Source organism: Meleagris gallopavo, chromosome 3 (assembly GCF_905368555.1).
Source record: "Meleagris gallopavo chromosome 3, MGAL_WU_HG_1.1, whole genome shotgun sequence".
Taxonomy (NCBI): Eukaryota; Metazoa; Chordata; class Aves; order Galliformes; family Phasianidae; genus Meleagris; species Meleagris gallopavo.
In genome coordinates this window covers 8,054,189-8,078,013 of record NC_139406.1, presented here as the reverse complement: position 1 = coordinate 8,078,013, position 23,825 = coordinate 8,054,189, and the positions used below count along the sequence as shown (strand labels likewise).

At 39.3% G+C, this 23,825-nt stretch overlaps 1 protein-coding gene across 1 annotated transcript in view; it reads right to left on the bottom strand.

The window, feature by feature from the left end:
• The window catches only part of JARID2 (jumonji and AT-rich interaction domain containing 2), a 204,875-nt gene that overhangs the window by 26,706 nt on the left and 154,344 nt on the right, over positions 1-23,825 (bottom strand). The window contains exons 5-7 of the mRNA XM_085220153.1: positions 21,303-21,479; positions 10,478-10,707; positions 2,304-3,321 (exon numbers count right to left, since the gene is read on the bottom strand). Coding sequence (XP_085076279.1) covers positions 2,304-3,321; positions 10,478-10,707; positions 21,303-21,479 — 1,425 coding nt within the window. The remainder of the gene's footprint in view (positions 1-2,303; positions 3,322-10,477; positions 10,708-21,302; positions 21,480-23,825) is intronic.

Here is a 23,825-nt window from a genome sequence, read left to right as displayed (position 1 = left end):
CCTAGTTTCAACACTATTTATGGTGTATTTAAGAAATGCAATATTCTCCAGCATAATGGAATGATAGCTCATAATCACTCTGCAATATAAGAGCCTAAGTATCACATCATTCAATCAAGTCCCGTATATCTAGCAGATGCTCCACAGGGCCAGCTACAGCTCAGGTTTACAAAATGGTCTCAATTATAATTCCATTTACACAGTCATAGCTTTTGGAAGCATTTATATCTCATGCTGATGTTTTCCAGGACTGGCCTTAGTATGTTGCTTAAACTTTCCTTGAAAGGTCGAAGAGGGAAGAAATAAAATAAAATAAGTCATTAACCTCATTTCTAAAGTGCCTATAGCAAAGTGGCTTAAATATAAGACCTGGCACATGTTATGCAAAAAGAGCCTACCAAAAAAAAACAAAAAAAAATTCTCAATTTCACAACATTAGGAATATTTCTAAATCACTTGGTGAGCAAGCCCGTTAAAAAAAAAAATCTTCAATCTTAAGGTATGCATTTAATACCAAGCCTTGGCACCATACAAGTTATTGGCAAAACTCCCATTCGCTTCGATGGAAATGTGATTTGGCCCTGAAAGGGGGGGAATATGTATGAATGTCTACTTAATAAGCGTTCACTTATCATCACAGATGATTTTATGTCTTTCCTGCTGAAGCCAACAGTTTTCTAATCTTTGTGCAGTGATGACCTCCAGCTTCTTTACTCCATTTTGTTTTTAATTTTAAACCAAGATGGGTTATGAAACTACTGCGGAAAGGATATATAGGATGCAAATTTTATAAGAGATCACTGTTTGCTCCAGTTATATAGCACCCAGCAGAATAGAAACCTTGCCAATTAATTAGGCTCTTAGGTACTTAAATAATACAAATAATTAACAGTAATGCTATCTTAATGCCGAGTTAAGGTATTTCATTAAAAAGTTAACATTGTTCCAGGAGTGTTAATCGAGCTGTCTTGCACATTTTCTTCTCACTCTCGCCAATGTAAATTTAATTCATTACTCTTCTCTATTAGCATATAACCATTGCATACATTAGGCATACAAAATGTTCACTTATTGCTGCTTGACTGATTTTAATTTTCAGATTTCCTTGAACGTTTTTGCGTGGCTGCTGCAACAGAGCACTAACCCTCACTCCTTCTCCTCCTCAAATTCTGTCATTCTCTGTTGTGCCTTTCATTGGTTCATCATCTCTTTGTATGCTTTTATGCATTTGCACCCACTTACCATACGTGACATAAAACAAAGTTTTAAAATTTGGGGGTGGGGGTGTGGGGTGGGGGGGGTGGAAGGAGGAGGTGAGGGAAGCATTGTGAACAGTTTAAACAGAAAAGCGTGTCTTTTAATCCAACTAGTGTTGATAGCTGCCTCTAATGGGATAATGCCTCAAAGGCAAAACTCTAGCCTCAAGTTGCAACATGCAGATCCTGCGTGCTGACTCAAAACACTTCAAAAACAAAGGAGAAGGTTAACACAAATTAAAAACAAAACTCTGTTCTTACGTCAAGGCAGCTGAAATGGAGGTGAATCATTCGATAGTTCATTTGTATGCTGCTGTTGTTATGTTTTTACAAACTATTGTCACATTTTTGTCACGTGTCATATTTGACAGCAGACCATAAACCAAGAATTCTGTTAAATAAGTGATTCTTACTGAGGCATTAGCCTTGGCAGACACCTGCTGCGAGAAATAATGAAACCTCCATTTTGCAATCAACCACATTTTACTGCCTATTCTTGACACTTAATGGTTGTTAAATGTCAGCAGGTCACTGCAAATTTGTGATTTGAAGTGTCTGAGTACCCAAATAGAAATCAGTTTCAAGATATTTTTTTCCCCTTGGTTAAATGCTTTTAAAGAAAGGGGGAAAAATATTTGTATACTAGCTTGGCAGCATTGTAACCCGTTTGGAAAACATCTTTGGTACTGTCCAAGAATATGCTGAAATAACATTTAAATGAAGACTATCAATACCCTCAGCTGTACTATTTAATAAAATAAACAGTAGGAGTGATGATCCTGAAATCTGAAAACCAGAATGCTGTAACAGCATTTTTCCCTGGGCAAAATAGAGCTGGAGGGAGGAAGATGGCAATGCAAACCCTCCCAGCAAAGCTCTCCCACGACCCACCTGCACCATGTCTGACTGACGGACAAAGAGAGAGAGCCAGGCTCTGCAGTGTTAATTGAACAGGGTTTTGGTTAAGCATACAGGCAAACGGAGCATAAAGTTGCACACGGACTCTAACAAGCAGCGGCAAAAGGCCAAGGAAACCACAGCCCTTACCTATGAGTGGGAGTTCGTCCATGGTAATGCCCTGAGATTTGAGGTGCTTCTTGATACAGGCCAGCCGCTGCACGTTGGGTCCCCAGCGCCTGCCTAGCTTGTGTATGTGCTGAATCTGTGTCACAAACCGCATTTCATCGTTTAGCTTGCACTCAGGTCTCCAGTCTGGAGGAGGAATCACCCTGCACATTCCATACTTCTCTACCTGAGCTCGGACTGACTCAATGTATATCAGTGGGTCATGAAATTCCTTGGTGGAGGGCCTAAGGATGGGAATCTCCCCCAGCATCCCCCACCCAGACTTACTACTGCCCTTTTCGTGCTTTCCCATTGAGTCTTGTGGCTTGTGCAAGGACTCCGCTTGAGAGGTAGAACGATTTTCACAGGAGGCATTTTCAGTTTTGCCATGTGCTTGTTTCCCTGGCGTACTCTTTCCAGCAGTGGCTCTTTTCGGCCTATTTCTTTCCAAATTCTTCTCTGGCACTTCCTTTTTAAGGTGTCCATTCAGCAAAAGCTTTTCGACAACTGCCTTTTTGCTCGCAGCTTCTGCCAAGTTGACGGCCCCTTTCATCCTCTTGGTGGGCGACTGTATTTTGTCTATGTGATTAGTCTCTTCCAGCCTCCTCTTCGAATTGCGCAGCCCCTCCCTTAACTGTCTCCCCACCTCCTTAGTGCATGTCTTTTGGTTCAACTTGCCATTGACTTTTACACCATTAACAGCGGTATTGTTAGACTTGGATGCTCCAAGGGATAGCACCTGTTTGCGGGTTTTTGCATTGCTACTTTCTAGTTTCCCTGAGATTGTGTGGTTGACAGGTGAACTGGGTTTGTGGTGATTTAGTTTGGTTTCCTTGACCAGTTCTTTCTTGGCTTTGGTGTATGTGACAGTTCCCTTTGTCACCGTTGCAGTATACTTCACAGTTTTGGACGGTGAAGGTCTGACCTCTCTCATCTTTTTGGCACTGGCTGCATTTGCACTCGGAGATGACATTCGAGTGATTCCGTTGACTTTAGAAACCTACAAAGCCAGGAGTATCGCAGGGGGAGCAGAAGGAAGGAAACATAAAACAGAAAAGTAAATTAATAAGCTTGCCAGGTCGCCACAGTTTCCCATTTGCTGGACAACCATATTCTGCAGTCCTGACTCCTGGCCCTTTCATACAATCTTCCTATAATAATTTTCACCCAGACAAGAGGAGAGATAGGACATTCAGAATAAGAAATACACATTATTATTATTATTATTATTCTACAATGAACCAAGATGTCCCCAGAAAGTTGATCTTGATTTGGAAGGTATGAAAAACTAAGAAGTGTGAGCTCACTTGTTAGCAATACCCTCTTCTTTCCCTACCAGAAAGCAAGTTACTATCATTATCTCACTTTCCAGACCTCAAAGACTATTCCCTCACCCACCCAACTTCTCTTAAGTTTCCTATATAGTTTCCTATACAGTTTCCTATATAGTAAGGAGAGTAACTAGTGTGTACCATCTACTCTAACCTGGAATGGGCATGTCGTGCAAAAACTACACACTTAGATTCAAACAAACCTCCTCTCTATGCGTAAATACATACATATAAAAATAAATATTGAACACATTATGTACCCAACAGATCAGGACAGCCATGAGGGATCCAGTCTGTCTTACACGTTAAATCCAGGCAGGCGTCTTGTTGCTTTAGTTATCAACATGAAATTAAATGCATCCAGGAGTTCAGTGCATTTTTAAAAAGGTGGTTTTGTATATTTGTTTTTGAAGTTTGATATCTGGGCAGTTTTACAGACACATTTTTATCATTATTCACTAATGTGCCACTGCAATTTACAAGAACTGGACTCTGCTTCTTTCTGTTAGGCACTTTAATCCAATTATAAAACTAAAATTAGTATTTTAATTATAAAGCATGTTAAGCACTGAGAGCAACCCTTTCAGAAAGCAGCCTTCAGCTTCAAAGGGAATTGTGATAGCTCAGCACTGTCAAAGCAAGCCCCACTGCTAACAAAACGAAAGTTCAAGATTAAACCTTTAGAAAGCTAAAGCATTTAAACAAGTTTAAACATTTTTTCTGACCTCCTTAAACTACCATGAGCAAGGAAAAATACACCCAAAAATCAAAGGAACACTGATAAATGTGCTCAAAGTGAAAGCATACAATACAACTATCACCCCTTATTGGCACTCAGGTGAGTAGCACCATTTCTGCAAAGTTATAATACTTTCCTGGGGGATTTCAAAAGGCTTGTCAAATCAGTAAGCATGGTGCCTTCAAAAAAAGAATTCAAGAAATTGAATCACTTACAAAATAGGAATGTTATAAAATAGGGATAAAATAGAGACTGAAAAGATCACACTACAGTCTCCCATCAAGTGTGTATTTACCATTTTCCCTTGAAATTTAGGCAGTAAAATTTGAAATGGAGGCCCGGGTTTGACTTTTACAGAGCCTTTTCACACTGTAAAACAGAGACAGGTAGAGATCTGCTGAGACACTGCCTCCTGCCTGCAGCTGTCAGCACAAGATCTCTGGCTATATAGATAGCCAGGAACACTGATTGTAGATTTGATCTAGACTAATTGAGAAGAATTGATTGAGGACTGGAAGGAGATGGTAATCTGGATGGCAGTGATTATGAAATGAGTTTTCAATTCTAAGATATGACAATAGCAGAGAAAGGACAACAAATTCTAGGGGGAAAAAAATCTGAAAACAAAACCAACCAACCAACCAACCAAAAAAAAAAAAAACAACCAAAGACAACCCCAAACCCAAACAATTCCCACTCAGAAGGATACGAAGTATAGACCATTATGCTTGTTCATAATGTTCTAAAAAAAAAATCTAAGGTCACAGTTAAAAACAGGAGCAGAATTATGTGACTAAGTGCAGTTATAGTGGAATAGTAAAAGCAGGTAAGAATAAAATCAGAAAGGTCAAGGTGCTAATGGAATTTCAGTTAGCAAAGGGGCACAAAACGAAACAAAAGATTTTATAAATATTCCAACATTACAAAGCTAACAAAGAACAGCAGATCCACTCCTACACAAGCAGTAGATTGACTACTACACAAGGAAGGAAAACAAATGAAACAGTTTAGCTGAAGTGTCTGTGCTTCTTTTGGTTTGTCCTCAACACAAGTACCACTGTTTAAGCGAATACTTACCAGACGTGGAAAAAAGTCAATTTTAAAAAAGAGCAAGGAAGGCAACTGCAACAAGCTAAAGTGTACCTAGTTAACTTCTGCCATGTGTCCCAGAGAGAAATGGAGGAAGGAAGGCAGACTGCTAACTTCAAACCCTAAAATGATTCTGGAACCAACGTCAAACAGTTAATTTGTAAACACGTAAAACATAGTAAGATAATGCTAAAAACAAACAAAGCAAACACACACATACACCCCACCTCACAGTTCAGCACTGCAAGTTAATTTCATCCTTTTCTGACAGACACCTGGTTGAGTGGGCAAAGGGGTATCTTTGTTTCAGTAGAGCTCCTGTTAGCATCCCATCAAACAAGCTCTGGAGGTACACCCTGTGTGTAATTACTGTACAGTGGCTTTACAATAGATTGAAGAAAGACTTTCACTATTGTCATGGCTCATAGTTATACTGAGAGCGTATTTCAGGTGATTTTTGGCAGAGGTCTATTTTGGCCTCAGTTCTGTTAAGTCCTTCCATTAGTAACCTGGACCATCATAAACGGTGCCTGTGATGCAGAAGTGGAAGGAACTGTAAATACTCTGAAGGAAAGATCAAAATGAAAGGCAATCTTGAAGAAGTTATGTCAGAATATTTCTAAAATAAGAGGAACTGCTAACTTTAGGAAGGTTGAATCAAATACATGTGGGGAGGAATAATATTTGGAGAACAATGTGAGCTGCAAAATGCAATGGTGGTGAAAGCATGCAAATCTCTCTGAGAACTACTGATCACAACGTCAAAAGCAGAAGTTGAAAATAACCCCTTAACTGTCTACAAAGATAATCTAAAGGGCAACTTGGAAAACTTCCTAATTAGTAGCAAAGGAAAATGCTATAAGAAGCATTTTGGATGTTGAAGAATCTCTTCTAACTGGAGATTTTCAAGAAGGTTTCAAGAATATCATAGCTACAGTACTGTGCTGTTAGGTACAGTGAAGAAAACACTTCAGAGGGGATATCCAGGCTACATGGAAATGCCTTATCACCCTAGATTTCCTACAACTTTTTCTGAAGAAGTCATAATCAGAATGCTGAAGGGCCATCCACGTCACTCCTTCAGAGAGGTAATGGTGGCACACGGCCTACACGAAAGCCAGTCACGAAACAAGTGCTAATGGAGAAAGGCTAGATCCTCACAACTTATCCTCTCTGAAAGAAAATGCACCCTCAGCTTGAGGCCAGAATTAAAACTGCCAAGATATGAAACTCTGGAAACTGAATTTATTAAGAAATTTATTAAGCAACTTCTCACAACTGCTTAGAGCTGTCAGAATACTTCCACAGAATGAAAGCTTAGATCTCTCAGGGCCAAATCTTGCACTGAATAGGTACATAAGCTTCAGCTATGTGGCTTACTATCCTATACTATAAGCACATTTGAATTTCTATTCAGACAGAGTGAAGTTACTCCAATGATGAACTAGTCCTGAAGTAGAGGAACACTTGGCTTTCAGAGTACCATAATGAATTGAATTGTTTCTGTCTGGTTGCTAACTAAGAAGACCCCATAAGAAAGAAACACTTCTGGAAACCTTCTCAGAACCACCATCTTTCCAGAGCAGACACAACTCAATGGTTTTCAAATTCTTCCTCTCCCCTCCCCAAATGTCCATAGGTATCGAGTGCATTGAAAGAGAGGAGCATGAAATTTAAGATACAGCAGTAGTACATAGACCAGAGCAGACCACGCTTCAAATGTGGAATAGGCTGCAACAAACGTCTTCCAGCTGGAAACAAATGGAACAAACAACGTGGTCATTGCCCACCATCAAAGCAATAGGTGGATTCAGGATTTCACACTGACAAATGCGAAATTCTGCCTGGTCAGCAAACACCTACATGTTCCTGGTCTGTACTTGTCTCTGAGGACCCATCAGACGATTGGAACCAAAAGAAACAAGAAATTGCGGTAGCCATTTTCTTACCTTTCTACTGTTGATATGTCTCCCCCCAAACCAAACATACACACACAGAGTCAGCCTAAAAAACTGGCCACACTGCCAGGTGCGCAGGTTCACCAAATGGGAGTCTATGCCACAGCTCCATTCCGAGGCAGTGCTTACACTGAGCGCATAAGAAAGAAGTCAATTTAATTCAAATAGTAACAAAATGATTGACATTAGCCTTACATGACTCAAAGTCTTGAGCTAAAGGTGAAACTAGGGATATGGATAATAACTGCGGTTTTCAGCTATCTTCTCAGTTGTGCTGATATATTTTTGTCTTCAGAACACTCTTTTCTCCACTTTACTGAACATTTGCCTTGCAGTAAAAGATGGTACAATAACTTTTAAAAATTATTGGCTTTTTACAAGCAAATAAAAAACAGCACACATTATTGCAGAAATTTGTTGGATTCGAACTGGTCTACATACACACCTCTGCACAGCACCTGGGATCCACCCTCCAGACATACACACACGCGTGCACAAAATACACAAAATAAGGCCAACAAACAACTTATTAGATAGCAAGCACAGTAAAAACAGCAACATTAGCAATACCAACAACAACTTTGGTCTCTTAAAAAAAAATCACATTACACAGCTGATCTTGAATTCATTCATAAAAATACTCCTGTTGATATATGAGTTTTGCAGATCTAAATTACCATATTAGGCCAAGAGAGGGCCCCATTGAACTACATCTCGTTTGCCCACAATCCCTTTGAAGAAGGAAATTTGGAAAGATAGCAAGGGAGGAAGAAAGAGAGAGGAAACGTGACAAGTGCAAATGCACACTAGAAAAGGCAAAAAAAGAGAGGAAAAAAGAAAATGTCATGTAATTTCGTGTGTTCTCCTTTTATTTTCTCTAAGAGTTAACCAAAAAAAAAAAAAAAAAGACACATACATCGATAAACCGGGTAAATGCATATAAATAAGAAGAAAAAACATACTGGAAAGAGGAGGAACATGCAGCTGACACCTTGAGAAAACAACTCTCCTTTAGGAAAGCACCACAACAGTCAACAAAGACTCCCAACAAGAGCATAAATTTAGTAATGTCTCAATTATTATGTCTAAGGTTTTACAGAAAGCTAGATTACTTTACCAGGCAAAATGCATAAATCACTTCTAATTAGTTACAGCCATGTTTTCATTAAAATTGGTAAGAAAGGATTTATGTCACTGTGGACTGCAGAAGAAAACTAAAATGTTAATTATCCTTTCACTTAAAACAAAAACAAAAACAAACAAACAAACAAAAACCCCATCATCTGAGCTCCCTTATTTTCTGAAGCTTGAGGATCAGTTTGTGAGGTGTCTACGTAGAGTTACTGTTTGTTGTAGCACATTGTGCTTAAGTTTATCTAATTTTTTTTTCCTAAGTACAACATAAAAAAAATCTGCTATTGTATAAAACAAAACCCCTTGGCTCGTGGACAGAGTTTTTCTACAGCTGCTTTTTTTCCTTCTTAGAACTTCCTTCACAAGAGACAGCTGTTGACTTTTAGAAGAATTTTAACCATTCATACTTTCAGAACAAAACTTTAAAGGATTTCATATGAGTGTTCCTGTGAGTTAAAAAAATTAAGTCTCAAGCGTATCCTTACATTCTGGGAAACTTCTCTGACATGAAATGCTCGTGGCTGAGTATGCTACAGCAAGGATCATAGGATGTTGGCAGTCACAAGAAAAGACACAAAAGAAGGCAGGCATTCAAGCTGATGACTCGATAAGCAAGAATTGCCACGAGGGAATCAAGAATAGAAGATTACATGGGTACAGAGAAATACACTGTACATAACCTTCAGGATCTCAAATTTCCTTCAGGATCTCAGATTTGATTGTAAAGGTAATACAAGTAGCTTCTCCATTTCAGGAGCAGCTAAACATCACTGAAGCACAGGACATTGAAGATTTCCTTGGCAAGGAGCAATGGTGTTTTTCCTTCTTGCTTTTTTAAATTTCCAAGCCTATGACTGAGAAATGCCATTTAAGGCCTTGACAGCTCTTGAAAATGGCAATTCCAGTTCCAGTGAAATCCAGCCTAGCCTATTTGGATGAAAAACCTATGCATGCCAGCAAATAATAACTGCCTGCAAGTGGCTTGCAGAGAATTAACCATCAGAAAAAAGAAATGTGAGTGCAGCAAACTTTCTGTACTGCACTGTCCCATTTCAGGTATTCTGCTAACCCATTCCCTCAGACTAAATTATCTCATGAAAGATAACAGCTGAAAGATTTAAAAGGACACTGTCTGAGGCTTTTAAAACCCTTTTATAAGAAAATGAATCTGTCACTTACTATATTAGAAGTTTAATGATCCAACCATCCAAAACACTCACAGATGAAGACACATCCTGCCCCAATGCAGGTCACAAGCACCTAAAAGACTTCTAGACCCAAACCAAAGCTGGGTTCAGACAAAGCTCTTGCTGAATTTTTTGCTAGTCTTAAACAAGGTAACATGAAGTCCTGAATTGCTTCCCTCCTGGTACGTCTACTGGGAAGGAGACAATATCCTGGAACAGTTTATGCACTGGGCAAAGTATTTTTCCCAGACTCTGAGATTTGAATTGCTCACATGCAACAGAAGACACCTGAGCATAATGTCAGCTTCTCTACAATGCCAGAAGACCTCAAAGATAATCCAAGCAGACCAGCTGTACACTAAAGGAATTCATTTCCACCACGTGCTGCCAGCCTTGGCACTTTCAGCCGAGGAGCCAACAAAAGTATCAATCACAAAGGCTTAAAGTGATGTGAACTTTTAGCTTTCATATCTACACACTATATAATATAGAGAGAGTTGTAAAGCATACTTTGAACAACTTAATACATACATAATACTTTTCTTTTTTCCTTTCTCTTTCTCTCTCTCTCTCTTCCACTAAAAATTAACTCCTCGCTGTCTTCAGAGCATGCTTTGAAGGACGGCAATGTTCCCTCTGTGCCATGCAGTGAAAAATAAAGCTAGCACCTTAAAAATCTGTGTTTCCCCTGTGTCCACAGTACAGTAGAATTCATTACCTGTTTTCTTAAGTCCTGAGCCGATCTATGAAGAGTGTGGTGGTTGTTAGCAGGGAGCCCTTTCGTAGAGGAGCCAGTGTTTGTAGTAGGATGGTGATTAGCAGCAGCCTGGTCTTTTCGGCTCTCAGCCTTATGTTCGCTGTTCTTCTCCTTCCCTGGTGTGGCCTCTTTGCTTTTGTGTTTCTGGGCAGGTTCTTTCTCCTTCAATGATTTGCTGGATCCATTGAAAACTGAGAAGAGGGGGAAAAAAAAAAAAAAGAAAAAAAATCAGAGTATTAAAGAAAAAAGAAGTGCATACTAGAGGAAACTCTTCATTCGAAACAACTCAACCTTTGCTATCAGCGTTGGATATTTAGTGAGCATTCTATTCTAACTAATGCAATTCTAACTAAAGCAATACAGAAATAGAAATACAATTTTGCATATTTACCTACATGAACAGATTTCCCAAAGCTAGCTATTTCCTTTGATTATCAAAGTACCCAAATTAAAACATATAAGGTAAGTTACTATTTTGATTGACTTAAATATAGACTTATCCTTTTGATTCTTATTTATGACAGTTTTAATCAACTTCTTGCTGTGGCAGTGAGGAAGTGCTGAATGTAACATAAACAGAAAGAGGATTTATTTTTACTTTAACATAACGAAAGGAAACGTTCCATGAAAAAGCATGTTTAGCAGACGAGTTGCAAATAGAGAAAGGTACTTCTAAAATAAAGAAAAATAATAACTTGGGACACATCGTATAAAGTAATACAAGGAACTAAGCTGAGTATCCTAACCTTCTGTTGAAACTAAGGTATAAGAAAGAACAGAAACCATATTTTTTACACAATAAACGTTATGAAAATATACACAATTAGATCTCAAAAAGTTTTGTTCCTTTCCCACTGCTGAATTATTTAGGGATATACATTCATCTTTCACTGTCAAGGATCATCAAAAGCTGGGATTTAAAACAAAACAAAACAAAAGCCAACAATCCTTTTGTCTGATTGCTAATCAAAAAATGCAGTAAATATATGCCAGTGCTGCTTGCTCATCAGGGAAACACTTGACAGAGGTCTGTGAGGTTTGTGATCCAACACCCACAATGGCAAGTGCTCTCCTGACTTCTCCACTCACCTACTCTTGTTTCTCACTCATTTGTTTTGACATTGCTTAGGAAAGGATGTAAATAAGAAAATTCACAAATACTTAAAGGCACAAATATCTAAGAATAGTAGGTATTGCACATAACACGCACTACCTGCTTGAGAACATTAGCAGAATAAATTAAGACATTGTTTTCTTGGGAAATGAAAGCCTTAGTCAGTACTGTGTGAGATACCAATGACACATTCCTTTTTATCTAAATTGCAAAGCTTGGCTGTGTCTACAGATGACTTGTGGTATTACAGGAGCAGCAGCAGTAACAGTAGTAATTTAAGCAAGCAAAAATCCTGCTGGACACAGGAAGGTGCATCTAAGCTGCTACTGAGGTGCATCAAAGCTGCTTCGGCTACCTTCCAACCTTCCCACCGTGCCTCCGAAAGGAGAAATTCCAGCAAGTTATCAACAGAATTGTTATTCAGGTCACTTACCACATTCAGGTGGTGGTAAGCATTACAGCAGGTGACATTAAAACAGAACAAAACACACAAAACCCCCACCAACTGCAAGCACAGTCTACATCACTCCACTTCTCCCCCCATCCCTCTCTCTTCTTGCCGCATGGAGTAGGAATGAGAGCAATCCCATCAGCAGCCAACTCACCACCAACTCCCCCATGGCTTCGGCGCTGCTGAGCTCAGGAGCAACTGGCGCTGCCCCACACGGCCAGGACTTCCCTGTGATTTTAGTGAAACTCTCATAACCTCTCTGTCTCATTTCCAGTGATGGAACTGACAATAATTGCCAACCCCTCTCGGGGACTTCACGACAATACATTTATCCTCCTTTGTGAGGAGTTCTCACATCGGAAGGAAGGCGCTACGAACGTGCAAAGTGCAACTATTTATTTTTAATAGCACCTAGCACAAACAAATGATGGCAGCTTTCTTAATACGTATCTCATCACTGCGAGTTGTATTTTTCTTCAGAAGGAACAGATTTGCTATATACCGATCTGCCCATACGGAAACGTTCAGTCAGAGATCTCTTCTGTATTCAGTTGCCACTTTATCACTGAAAATTACTACAACAGAAAACACGGCCAAAAAGCCAAACTGTGCACTTTTATGGTTCACAAAAAAAACAAAAAAAAACAAAAAAAAAAAACCAAACCCGGCGAACATGAGACAAGGTATATTTTATATGCAACAGCTCATTAATTTTAAGTGTCGTGGGAACCCTGCCAGTTTTACCCTCTGAGTAATTATCTTTTGTCTTAATTTGTAAGATTCTTGAAAGGGGGAAGAGAGAAATGGGGGAGAAAAGATGTTCGCTCTCACAGGAAAAGCTTAAAAAGCTTAAACCCTGAGAACATTAAAACAAGGGCAAGATGGAGATGCAAAACAGCCCTTGCCATGCTGCCTCTATTTGAAGAATAGATGGTATTCGTTTCTAAAAAAAAGCAGTATTTGTTTCTTTGAGTGCCTGTAATACTGCTATAGGCAGACAGGTGTAAAAATCTTTCTGAAAATGAGGTCTGCCAAATTCATAGTCATGTTATGTGAAAAACAATCAAAGTGCTCATCCGATTACTTACAAAAAAATAATACCAGTCAAGCATTCAAGGTAAAGTATATATATATATATATATCCCCTAGACCATGATTTTGCTCCCATCTGAATGAAAAAAAAAAAAAAAAAAAAAGCAGAATTAAGTTATTTTGACTTACAAAGCTAGATACAGGATTAAACCCTGGGCCAAATAGCTAGTTAGACAGTTCCAGTAAGACAGAAAAGATGAAATCATCAGGGAAAGAAGACCAAAAACTGCCCCACAAAACATCACCACTGAAAAGTAACTGATAATAAGAATGAAAAATTCCCTTCTCAAAGCCATCTACCAACAACCCTGCATGAAATATCACTGAGCCCAAATCTGCTTCAAGAATAAAACGATTACTAATTCTTTTGTGTCTTCTTACACAGCAAATTGCATTTCCCTTGAGTTCTGCCAGCCCTTCAATATTTCTGAGACATTCAGAAAAGCAGGAAAGATGTACCTTAAATTTTACTGAGCTCAAATGTAAATGTGCTACAGCTACAGCCTTCCATCCTAGATATAACTCTGACATGCACAATATCCAGCATTCAGCTCCCAGTTACATTTTCTCCTTCTGAAAGAGCAGTCAATAAAGGTTTCATCCTTGAAGCAATAATTTCATTTATTAAAAAAAAAAAAAAAAGGAAAAACAGACAAAACCAATCTACAACCGACACCAGCAACAAAACTCATACTGTTAAAGGAGAGATCTTTTGGAATCCTGAATCACCATCATTTTATGCTACCTTAACCAGTTCCGTATCTCCAGAAAAGCTTTTAATTAAAGACAAGAGCACTACAAACAAATGATGAAAAATACTAGCAAACTTCAAATACAACAAGAGTATATCATTTTAACCATATTTACCTACACGTTCATTGCAAAATGCTGCTTCCTCTAAAGTAATCATTATCATTATTAAGCTGATTCAATATGAGTCCCATAGTGAAATTCTTGTGGGCCTTTTGGTTAGCAGTGATGATCAAACACAAAGAAACTGAACCACTACATTCAAAACTTGCAAGCACTGGGGTTTTTTTTCAAACCGCTGATATGATTTATGGCAGCTGAACAAAACCTTATGGCAAGCATGATCCCTGGTGGATGAAGCACAGTTCCCCCTGCACCAGGGGAGCTGGACTCTGGGCACTAATAATCACACAGGATCCCATCCAGGGATTTCAGGGTATCTTTATTTGAAGTCACGATAAAGAATCCCTACAGCGGTCAGTGCAAACTGTCCAAACTGTGCCTGTAACTAGGTGCAGCTATGATGATGGCTAAGAAAAAGTTTGACTATGTAAAGCCACAGACATGCTCGATTACTACAGATTAACTTGGCATTTACTAAGGGAACTGACACCTCATTAAGCAATAAACATGTATTGTATTTTCAGCATTTTTCTGAAGCATCCACAGAAATAAATACATGCACAAATATTTTATAGGGTATATCCAGCCATCTACTCGAAGTCCATTCATAGTATGCACTATAATCACGCTTTCACTATTCAAACAGCAGAGCTACTGCTCTGAATTCAGCCAACTGCCTACTCTAGGGGCAAAGCTTTCTCTCACAATCCCTCCTTGAGCTGATTCCTGTACCAGATACTCCCACCGTAGGTTTCTCCATTAGCTCAAGCATAAGGAAGAGCCGAGCACTGATATATGATCAGGTTTGTGTTATGTTAGTGTTCTGGAAAATAAAGGCAAGGATCATATGCATACACTGTACGTAGCATAGTTTGTGCTGCGTAAAGCAAGTGATTGAGCATTCATAAAACTATCCAAAACAAAGAGGGAAGAGTGAAAGGGAAAAGTTTTGTTTTTAGAAGGAGAAGAGGGAGCCTTGCCAATTTTGTGAACCCGAGCCAGCTATTCCAATGCAAACCTCATGTTGTTACACAGATCATGTTTGAGAAGAGATGTAATATTAATCAACTTTCTGGCATTAAGTATCCGTTACTGTACAAAAACATTCTTGCTCTGGCTTTAATTCAGTTTTAAGTCACTGTGAAAACATTTATGTGGCTCTCAAACTGCCTTAAAGGACCCAGGCAATAATTCTTTTCTTCTCCCACAGGAACTAAAACAGTGTTGTACTTCCATAAAACAGAATATTTTAATGCTGTCAATTGTTTTCCCTGAGCGTTGGGTCTATAAACCATTTCCAGAGATAGGAACTGTCTTCCTCAAGCAACACCTATATACTTAGGGGCAACGGCAAAGGCATATTTCAGGAGAAGGACATCACAGCGCTGCTGGTGTTACATGCCATGAAAACACACAGCACAGCTGTTTCAGCACTTCTCAAGCCCTAGCCCCATTTGTAGGCGGACAACTCCGCGATGAAATTTCCCTAGCTGTACGCAAACAGAAGACAAGCAGGAGAACTGTGGCTGATAACACGGCATTCCTTTTTGCCGCTATCAATACGTAGCTCGATGCTCTTCACAGGCAGGAACACGCTGGGCCACTGCAAGGAGGATGATTGGTATGAGACACCACGCCACCATTTGCAAAAATTCAATACCAAGCGTCTCAGCACAAATTCATCACTCTCACCTAACCATTATGACACAAACAACAGCGAAGGGGTCATTCGCTAAGCAGCAAGTCCATACAAGAAGTGTCTATCTGTTATCACAAGTCTCTCACCAGGATAACAACCCAATTTTTTTGAGTAACATCCAGCTCCCCTATTCTTCTCCACAGGTCATACATCTAGCTACTGAAAATCCACAAATCCCCAAATGTGTTGTTTCTGATTTGCATTTTTAAATATGTAAATTACTGCAAAACGGGTAATTTTCATGTTACATATTTTTGCAGAAAAATTAAATGTGCAAAATGTTTATTGCAACAATTACTGGTTCCATGGTATTTCAACAAAAGGCAGTAAATCATCAAAATAATTGCCTACCCATTAACTATTGTAGCACTGCGCCTGAAATTTTCTCATTCTGCATTTTAGCTGGATGCAGAGAATATTTTTCTTCCAAATGTTTACCTCCTTGGGAGTAATTTTGCTGAAGAGTCTGAGACTCCGTCTTATGTACCCACCTACAAATATCTAATTTAGGGTTTTTTTGTTTGGTTGGTTGGGTTTTAATGTGTGTTGTTGTTTTTTTTTTAAACAATAACGTACGTAAAAGATCTACCACTTACACCAAAGATGTACAAACAGTGCATTGAACTATATCCTGAAATAAGAAAAAAAAGTATCTATGATTTTTCCAGCATCGTCTTTGCTATTGCACATGTAAGGAAATTACTCTGCTAAATTATCCATTGCAAATTGAGAACTGAAACATTCTACAGCATTTTGGGTAAGCGAGGAAGACAGCACTAAAACGGAGTATAATATTTCTAGTGATGCCTGTTTGCTGTGCACTACTGCCAGATCTGTTTTGAAATCTGAGCCATAAGAAAAAAGGCATCTTTACAATTTTCCCCCCTGCTCATTTCAGGCAAAAGGCACGCAGACCAGTAACAAAACACACCGCAGATCAGTAATCGCTTCTGACACAGTTGGCCTTCTGACACACTAAAATCTCGCTTGCCCTGGATAAACAAGACTCATTCACAAAGAGGTCTGGTTACAGACAATGATGACTAACACTGTTTTCCTAAGTACAAGAAGAATTTGAATAATACAACCATAAAATCATAGAATATCATAGAACTAGAGAGCCACAAGGACAACCAGCTTTGGGCTATGATCACTGCCCTGGGCAGTCTGTTCCAGGGCCTGACCACCTCTGGTGAAGAACCCCCAACCTGACCCTCCCCCAGGTCAGGGGAGTCAGTAAGCTGGCTCAAATGCATACTTCTCTCAACCTTTGAAATTCCCTACTGCTGCCAGAAATACCAAATCCTGCAATCAACTTACTTGAGGACTTTATTTTAGGAACTGTAACCTTTAGACAAAGTTGTCTATTCAACTGGAGCTGCAGATGTTGCTCTGTTGGCTCCTCCTGAGGGCCATCTCCAGTTCACAAGCCCTTCCCACTCCTTTCAAGTGGAGCAATGCCTATCCCTTTTGCTCTTTTGATGGAATTGATAACCCAACAAATCCCTAAGTGTATCTTCCAGCTCCACTTCCCAGACTGCCTAACAAAACACTTGGCACCTGCAAACATTTTCCTTCAGGAGCCTGGGGAGAAAACCTTCTGCTGTGCCACAGAGTGAAATCAAAGTAGGATTTATTTAGTCATAAGGAATTCAGAGAACTAGTTTTAAAGTCATTGGGAGCCACATCTACCCTCTTACCTACACCTGGAATTTCCTCTGAGCTGCAGGGATTTGCAGCTCAGCCATGGTACCCCCACCCCAGGGAACTGAAGCGTAGCTCATTTGCTGAGAACCTGCTTTCCCTGCAGGTTAGTTAGCAGAAGATTAATTTTCTAATAGATCAATGACTTCCCATCTCCTCTTCCATGCTGGCAAGATGCCTCATCACCCAGGCTGTGGTTGAGAAATTTCTCCCCACACCTGGCAGCCATACTGAAGAAAAACTACATTAAGCCAATGCAGCTGCCTGGGTTCTTCCATCAAATTCCTAGCATACAGAACTGTGAGCTGGTCTCAGATGGACTGACGGTTCTTTGAGATGGGTACAAAAGGCAAGCTGGGAATTAACATCTGAGCAGCATACAGGCATCCCGTGACTGGGTGTCTTGGCTCTAAATACAAGGAATTGCAGGGGTTCCTAACACCCACGCTCAAGGGGGTCGGAAACAGGGAGGCAACTACAACAATCACTGGTACTACTGTTCTATCTGCTGCAATATGCACCACATCATTCCTAATTTTCCATATGTTGATTTTGAAATTCACCACAAACTTAGGAGGTTTTAAGTTAAAAGGGAACTACGTGCTTTAAAAAGACATGCATCCTTGACATGCTTTCCATAAAGCTCTTCTAATATCACTTCAATATACTGAAACAGCAAGATGGATTTATTTCTTCCAATTAAATGCTCATATGGTTTCTTAGCTGACAAACTAGCCTTTTGAAGTCTGCAGCTATATGAAAACCAAGTGATTCAGCTGATTGCTTTCTGGCCTTTCACCATTTTAACCCTGCTAGAAATCCTAACTCAATTAAAATAATTCCGGTTAGGACCAAAATTGCTTTAGAAAGCATCCAAAACATTCTCCTCCTCCCCAAAAGACACATACAAATAAAGACACAAACCTTTGCTAATGTTATTGCTGAATTTGACAGAACAGTTACTGATGGTTTTTAGTGTACAAGGTCAGACTAGATGACCTCCTGGAGTCTTCTCTGACCTAAATTAATCTACGACATCTAACTTAAATCTATAAGCAAGCAATAAACACATTTTATTCTACATTACAAGAGAACAAAAACTAAATGTTTACAGCCAATGTTCTCTCCTTGTCTTATTGAGAAATGCTCACTGTAGTTTTAAGCAAGGTGAAAAAGACAGTTGTGAGAAGAGCAAGCCAACAGCTAGATGTAAAACAACTCACAGCATGAGAGAGATCTTCCCAGAACTAATACAAGTTTCTAGTCAAGGCAAAAACTACCAGCAATGACATCCAAGCCTTTATCTGCTGCTAACTTAACAAATGTCAGACCTGGCCTAATCAGTTGAAGTTTGGTGATGACATGAAACCAATTTTTAAGAGTGCAGCTCTAATAATTTCCCTTGTGGCAACTGCTGTAGTATCTTAAAAAACGGTTTAACTGCAATGCCATCATTGCCTGCAGTAATATATTGCATGCAAGAAGTCTTGCATGTTGCTACATATTCCTTTTCCAGATGACCATGTGTGTAGTGGTTAAAAAATTATCTTGCCAAGAATTTCACTCTGCTTTTTAATGGTTAGATACACGTACACCACATTAAAAATACTAAGAAAGGAGGAAGAAACAGCACAGGTAACAATCTGATTCTAGAAATAAACTTAAATAATAAGCTTGGAAGGTGTCAAGTTAGGTCAGCTAATTACTCAAACTTGTGCAGCAAGCTATGCCATGTGTTATATTGGCTTCTTACTCACACTTTGGCAATTTCGATTTAGTTAGCTGTCCAAACGGTGGCTCAACAGGCTAGTCTGGTGTGTAACCCTAGTAACATCCCCTGTTGGTGTCAGAAGAGGATACTGACAAATGACTTCACCCAGGAAAGTTGTTCTGGCCCTGGTTTAGCAGAATTCAATCATTTGACGCTGCCTAATGATATTAATCAAGCTGTGAACCTTTGTTGTTGTATGTCATAGCAAATCCTTAACATTTTCAGGTCCAAAGTACTTAACTACACATTGTACATTAAAAACAAAAGACTTTAATTCATTAAAAATAGACTCTCACGCTAGATTAAGTTCATTTGGTGCACCCGTCCCTGGTCTGCATTTGTGTGTGGTCTCATTTAAAAGAGACACACATGAACCAGAACCTACTTTATTCACTGGAAACAAAAATACTATTGGCTGTCAACCAAAATAACAGACACTGAAAAATGGGAATACCCCCGGGTAAGGAGATTTAATTAAAAAATAAAAAGAAGAAGAAGAATGAAAAAAAGAAATAAGGAAATGACAATGATGAAGAAGCAGCAGCAGCTGCCTTCTCTGGGAATTCCTGTTTCATCACCTTTGTCAAAACATCTCACATTGTCTCCTATGTATTTTATAAAGGTCTTTTGCACATCTATTAAAGTAGACTTATGCTCAATCTGATCTACACTGATAAAGATTATGAATCCATTAGATGGCTCATTAAGTTTGCCTTTACTTACCCCCAATTAAGATTTCAGGTGTCTCTGGTTCTGAGCTAATTTCAAAGTGGCTGCCATCTGGGACATTCTCAAGGAACATGATCAGCTCCTTTTGTAACAATATATCACATTTAAAACTGTAAGGCAGCAGTTCTTTTACGTGCATCTTCATTTTTTTTTATGCAGAAGTTTGTGGCTGTTATTTTGTTGGTTTTACATAAAGATCAATCCAAAGTGCAAAGTTTTGATCCATAGCTTTCACAACATTAAAGCACCTGCCTACAGATAACAGTTGAAATACTATTAGGTACAACATCCTCTTCCACTTCTGCACAAATAGTCCACAAACAGTGAGTATTTGAGGAAGCATGTGCAATAAAAAAGCAGATTCAGACATTGTCTTGAAAAATAATCTGGTTTATGTAACAAGGGCTTCCTTACAGAAAATTTCTTTTTGAAAAGCAGAGATGAGGACCAAGATAATGAAGTAATTGGGATCAATTCATCTCTTCTTCAGAGCACAGAGTAGCGGGAAAGAAGGAAAAAAAGAAGGCACAGGTCACAGCCATCTCTAAAAAAGTAACCTGTAGAAAAACCTTTCTTTCCATACTGCTGCTCAGAAGGAAGGTGAATAATCGGTCACCAGAAGGAAAGATTTTGAAGGTAAAATTAATACTGAGGAAGGGAAAAGGGAGCACAGAATCCATTTTGAAATAACATCAGGCAAACAGGGCATAGACTTGTTATGATACAATCGCTCTTGCTAGAGATGGAAGCACTCAAAGTACTCAGCACGGCTTTTAGGTCTTCTCTTTTACACTAGGTGATGTTGTGACTCACGCTGATCCATTTATCAAGATATGATATGAGGACACTGTGACAGAAAGTTCTTGTAATGAATGCAGTTTTTGTTGATCTGCAAAGAAATAACTGAAGAGAAAACCTTCCATTGCCAACAGTAATGCAGTTCCTTTACCTACTACAACTGTGGTATCAATATCAATCAAATCAGTGGAGAAATGTAACTGAGAACTTAATGTTACCCCTTTCGCATGTTTTGATAACACTTATGAAGTACTCAAATGCTTATATTTAACTTTGATATAATAAATTCACTCTAGATTAAACATCAGTCTCTGAAGAGCTAGTGAGTGCCTGCAGCCCTACAGTTATAGCTCCTACACTGTTTGACTGTCTGGAGAAAAAAAAAAAAAAAACAGGTTAAAACAGAAGACTCTAGCACTGCATCTCATTTCATTTTCCTATTATGTCCATGTGAAAAATCACTCAGGTCCAGAAGGATGGACAAGGATTAAGCATATGCAGTTCTTAAGTTTCTTTACTATGCGGCACAGGAGAACAGCACTATTAAGGACTTACCTTGCCCATTTGGAACTTGTTTATGCGTCTTTCCTTTCCTGGGGGTTGACTGGCATGATGATGAAGCATTGTTTGTGGCTGTTTTTGTGTCCTCTGTCTCCTCCTCTTCCTCTTCTTCATCCTCGTCATCCTGAGAGCTTCCAAAATATACCATGTTGCTGGGCAGGGCTGGAGAACCTGATCATTAGAAATAAATGGCTCATTAGCATCACTGCATTCACTTACTGAACCATGCTGATCATACTGTACTTGAGTGCCGTGCACAGCAAGATACAGGGACCCAGAGATGGAATGTCACAGTAGCACATGACTAACTGGAGTCTTTTTTTATTTATTTGCTTCTACCAGCAGAATATATACGTGCTTGAAAAGCAGGTTTCCCCCCCTTCAAAAAAGCACATTCTATTCATACTTCAGACAAGCAGTCTTGCTACAAAGTCCTAACTAATAGGTGTATTCAGAAAAGGACTAATGTGCATGCTCAATTTCAAGTGCAGGTTTAAGTGCCTTACTGAAGTCTTAATGTGTGAAGTAGAAGTTTACTGCCCTTCCAAACAGAAGAAAAAAGGAGCATTTACAAACCAACCTGCACCCCAGCAACATTTTTAGGTTCTTAGTATGATAAAATATTAGCATTTAAACATTACAGTCCTTTGCAGTCCTCTACTATTGTGCACAATGCTTTACGATATTCTGGTCCTGTCTTACACAAAGAGAAAAACTGACACAATGAGAAGTTTGAATTTGCCTTGCAAGTCCCTAGCAAAGGACAGAAAACAGGGAAGGTCTCTTGATTTCCACTGTGCTCCTCATGAGGATCTTGTCTCTCACCTCTCTACTTCACACGTTTCCCCTAACACACCTTGTTTTTGCAAAATAAGACACACCACTCAATTCAATGAGAAATAAGCGAGGACCCACAAGTCTAACAATGATACAGGATGGTAATTTAAATCTACCTTGTGCACAAAATTTATTCCATGCATGTTGTGCAAGCGTACAGGCTTCCCAGGATTGCACTAGGAGACATGATGTGACTTATAACACTCTATTTTAAAATGCATAAAGACCATCAACAACCAACAGATACTTTCCTTTATCCCAGATGTCAGGGAGCACTTCCAGGAAGGGCAGGCATCCTAGGAGCCTCCTACTTACTCATAGAAAGACTTTTTTTTTTTTTTTTTTTTTGAATTGAGAATGGGAAGAAATAGAAAATCTATAGAAGTGTAGAATGAGGACTTCAAATTCCCTTGTAACTAAAGACAAAGGAAAAAGACAGCTGGGTACAGACTAACACAAGGTAGTGACTATTTGCCTGATGCATCCTTAGCAAACACTTTTGGCTTAAAGCTCTTTCAAACAGCAATTCTGTGTTTTGTTTGGTTTCAAATGGTTGGTGTTGCCACTGCCAACAGCTAATGAAATTGACCCACTGGAACATCTGCTTCAAATAAATAAGAGGAAAGACCGAAGGAAGGAGGGAACAGGCAGAGCTGCAGAGGGACATACAGTGGCTATTTCAAGGGGAGCATGGGATCACATCTGGCATTCACAGAAATGGGGCACTGCTATCCTCAAAGCAGAGCTAATAGCAGTAAAGCCACATGGATATTCACACATGTGAAGACCTCTGCTCTCAACCTCTATGGTACACTCTATAGGATTGAGCTTTAGTCTCAGCAGCAACCAACTAAAGGACTACAAACCAGTCGCACTGGGGCGGTGTTGCCTGAAAAATAAATTGTCCTTCTTCCATGTAAGTAGCCAGGTCTGTGGTATAGATTCAGAAGTTACCAGCTTTGCAAGCTCGTGTTGTTTATCACCTGTAATCAGGATCCAGTGTCTGACACTGCCAGTGCAGTGAGACATCAACAAGCAACAGCAATAAAAGTTCCTGTGAGCATCTCTCAAAATTAGGTTCAAACACAGACTGAAATCTATTATAATTAGATATATAAATACTTCCAGAAATTGCATCCTCCTGAGACGCTTCAATGGGAGACACTGTCTATTCCATTGTCTTTCCTAAGACTTCCCTGAGCCTTTTTGGTCAGCTGCTTTCAACAGCTACCAGTAAAAAAAAAAATTATCATCTGCAACACAAATGTTTTGTTACAACAGCCATCTTCATTCTTCTTCTTTTATTTCGTTTTGGGAAGGTGGAGAATAAAGTCCAGTACTACGTGATTCTGCTTAGAAAGATCTAACCCAACCCATGTAGGAGATAGAAACTTTACCTAGCTCCTGGTATTCAATTGTTGCAATCTCAGCACATACCTCTTCAGCTAGAACGATATTTTTTAATTCTTTCCAATCAGGACCTATGAACAACAATGGCTAAACTGCATTCCTTGGACAGCTGGGACTGTTTGGAGAGTACATTTGCAGAGAAATTAGACTTGCAACGTCCAATAACACCAGAGAGTCCTGCTAGTCTTCATTTTACTGATCTAAGCACTCTGCAATATGAGACCTCAGAAAAGCTGCTGTTCACTCCAGGTCACCTCCTCCCCTCCTCCT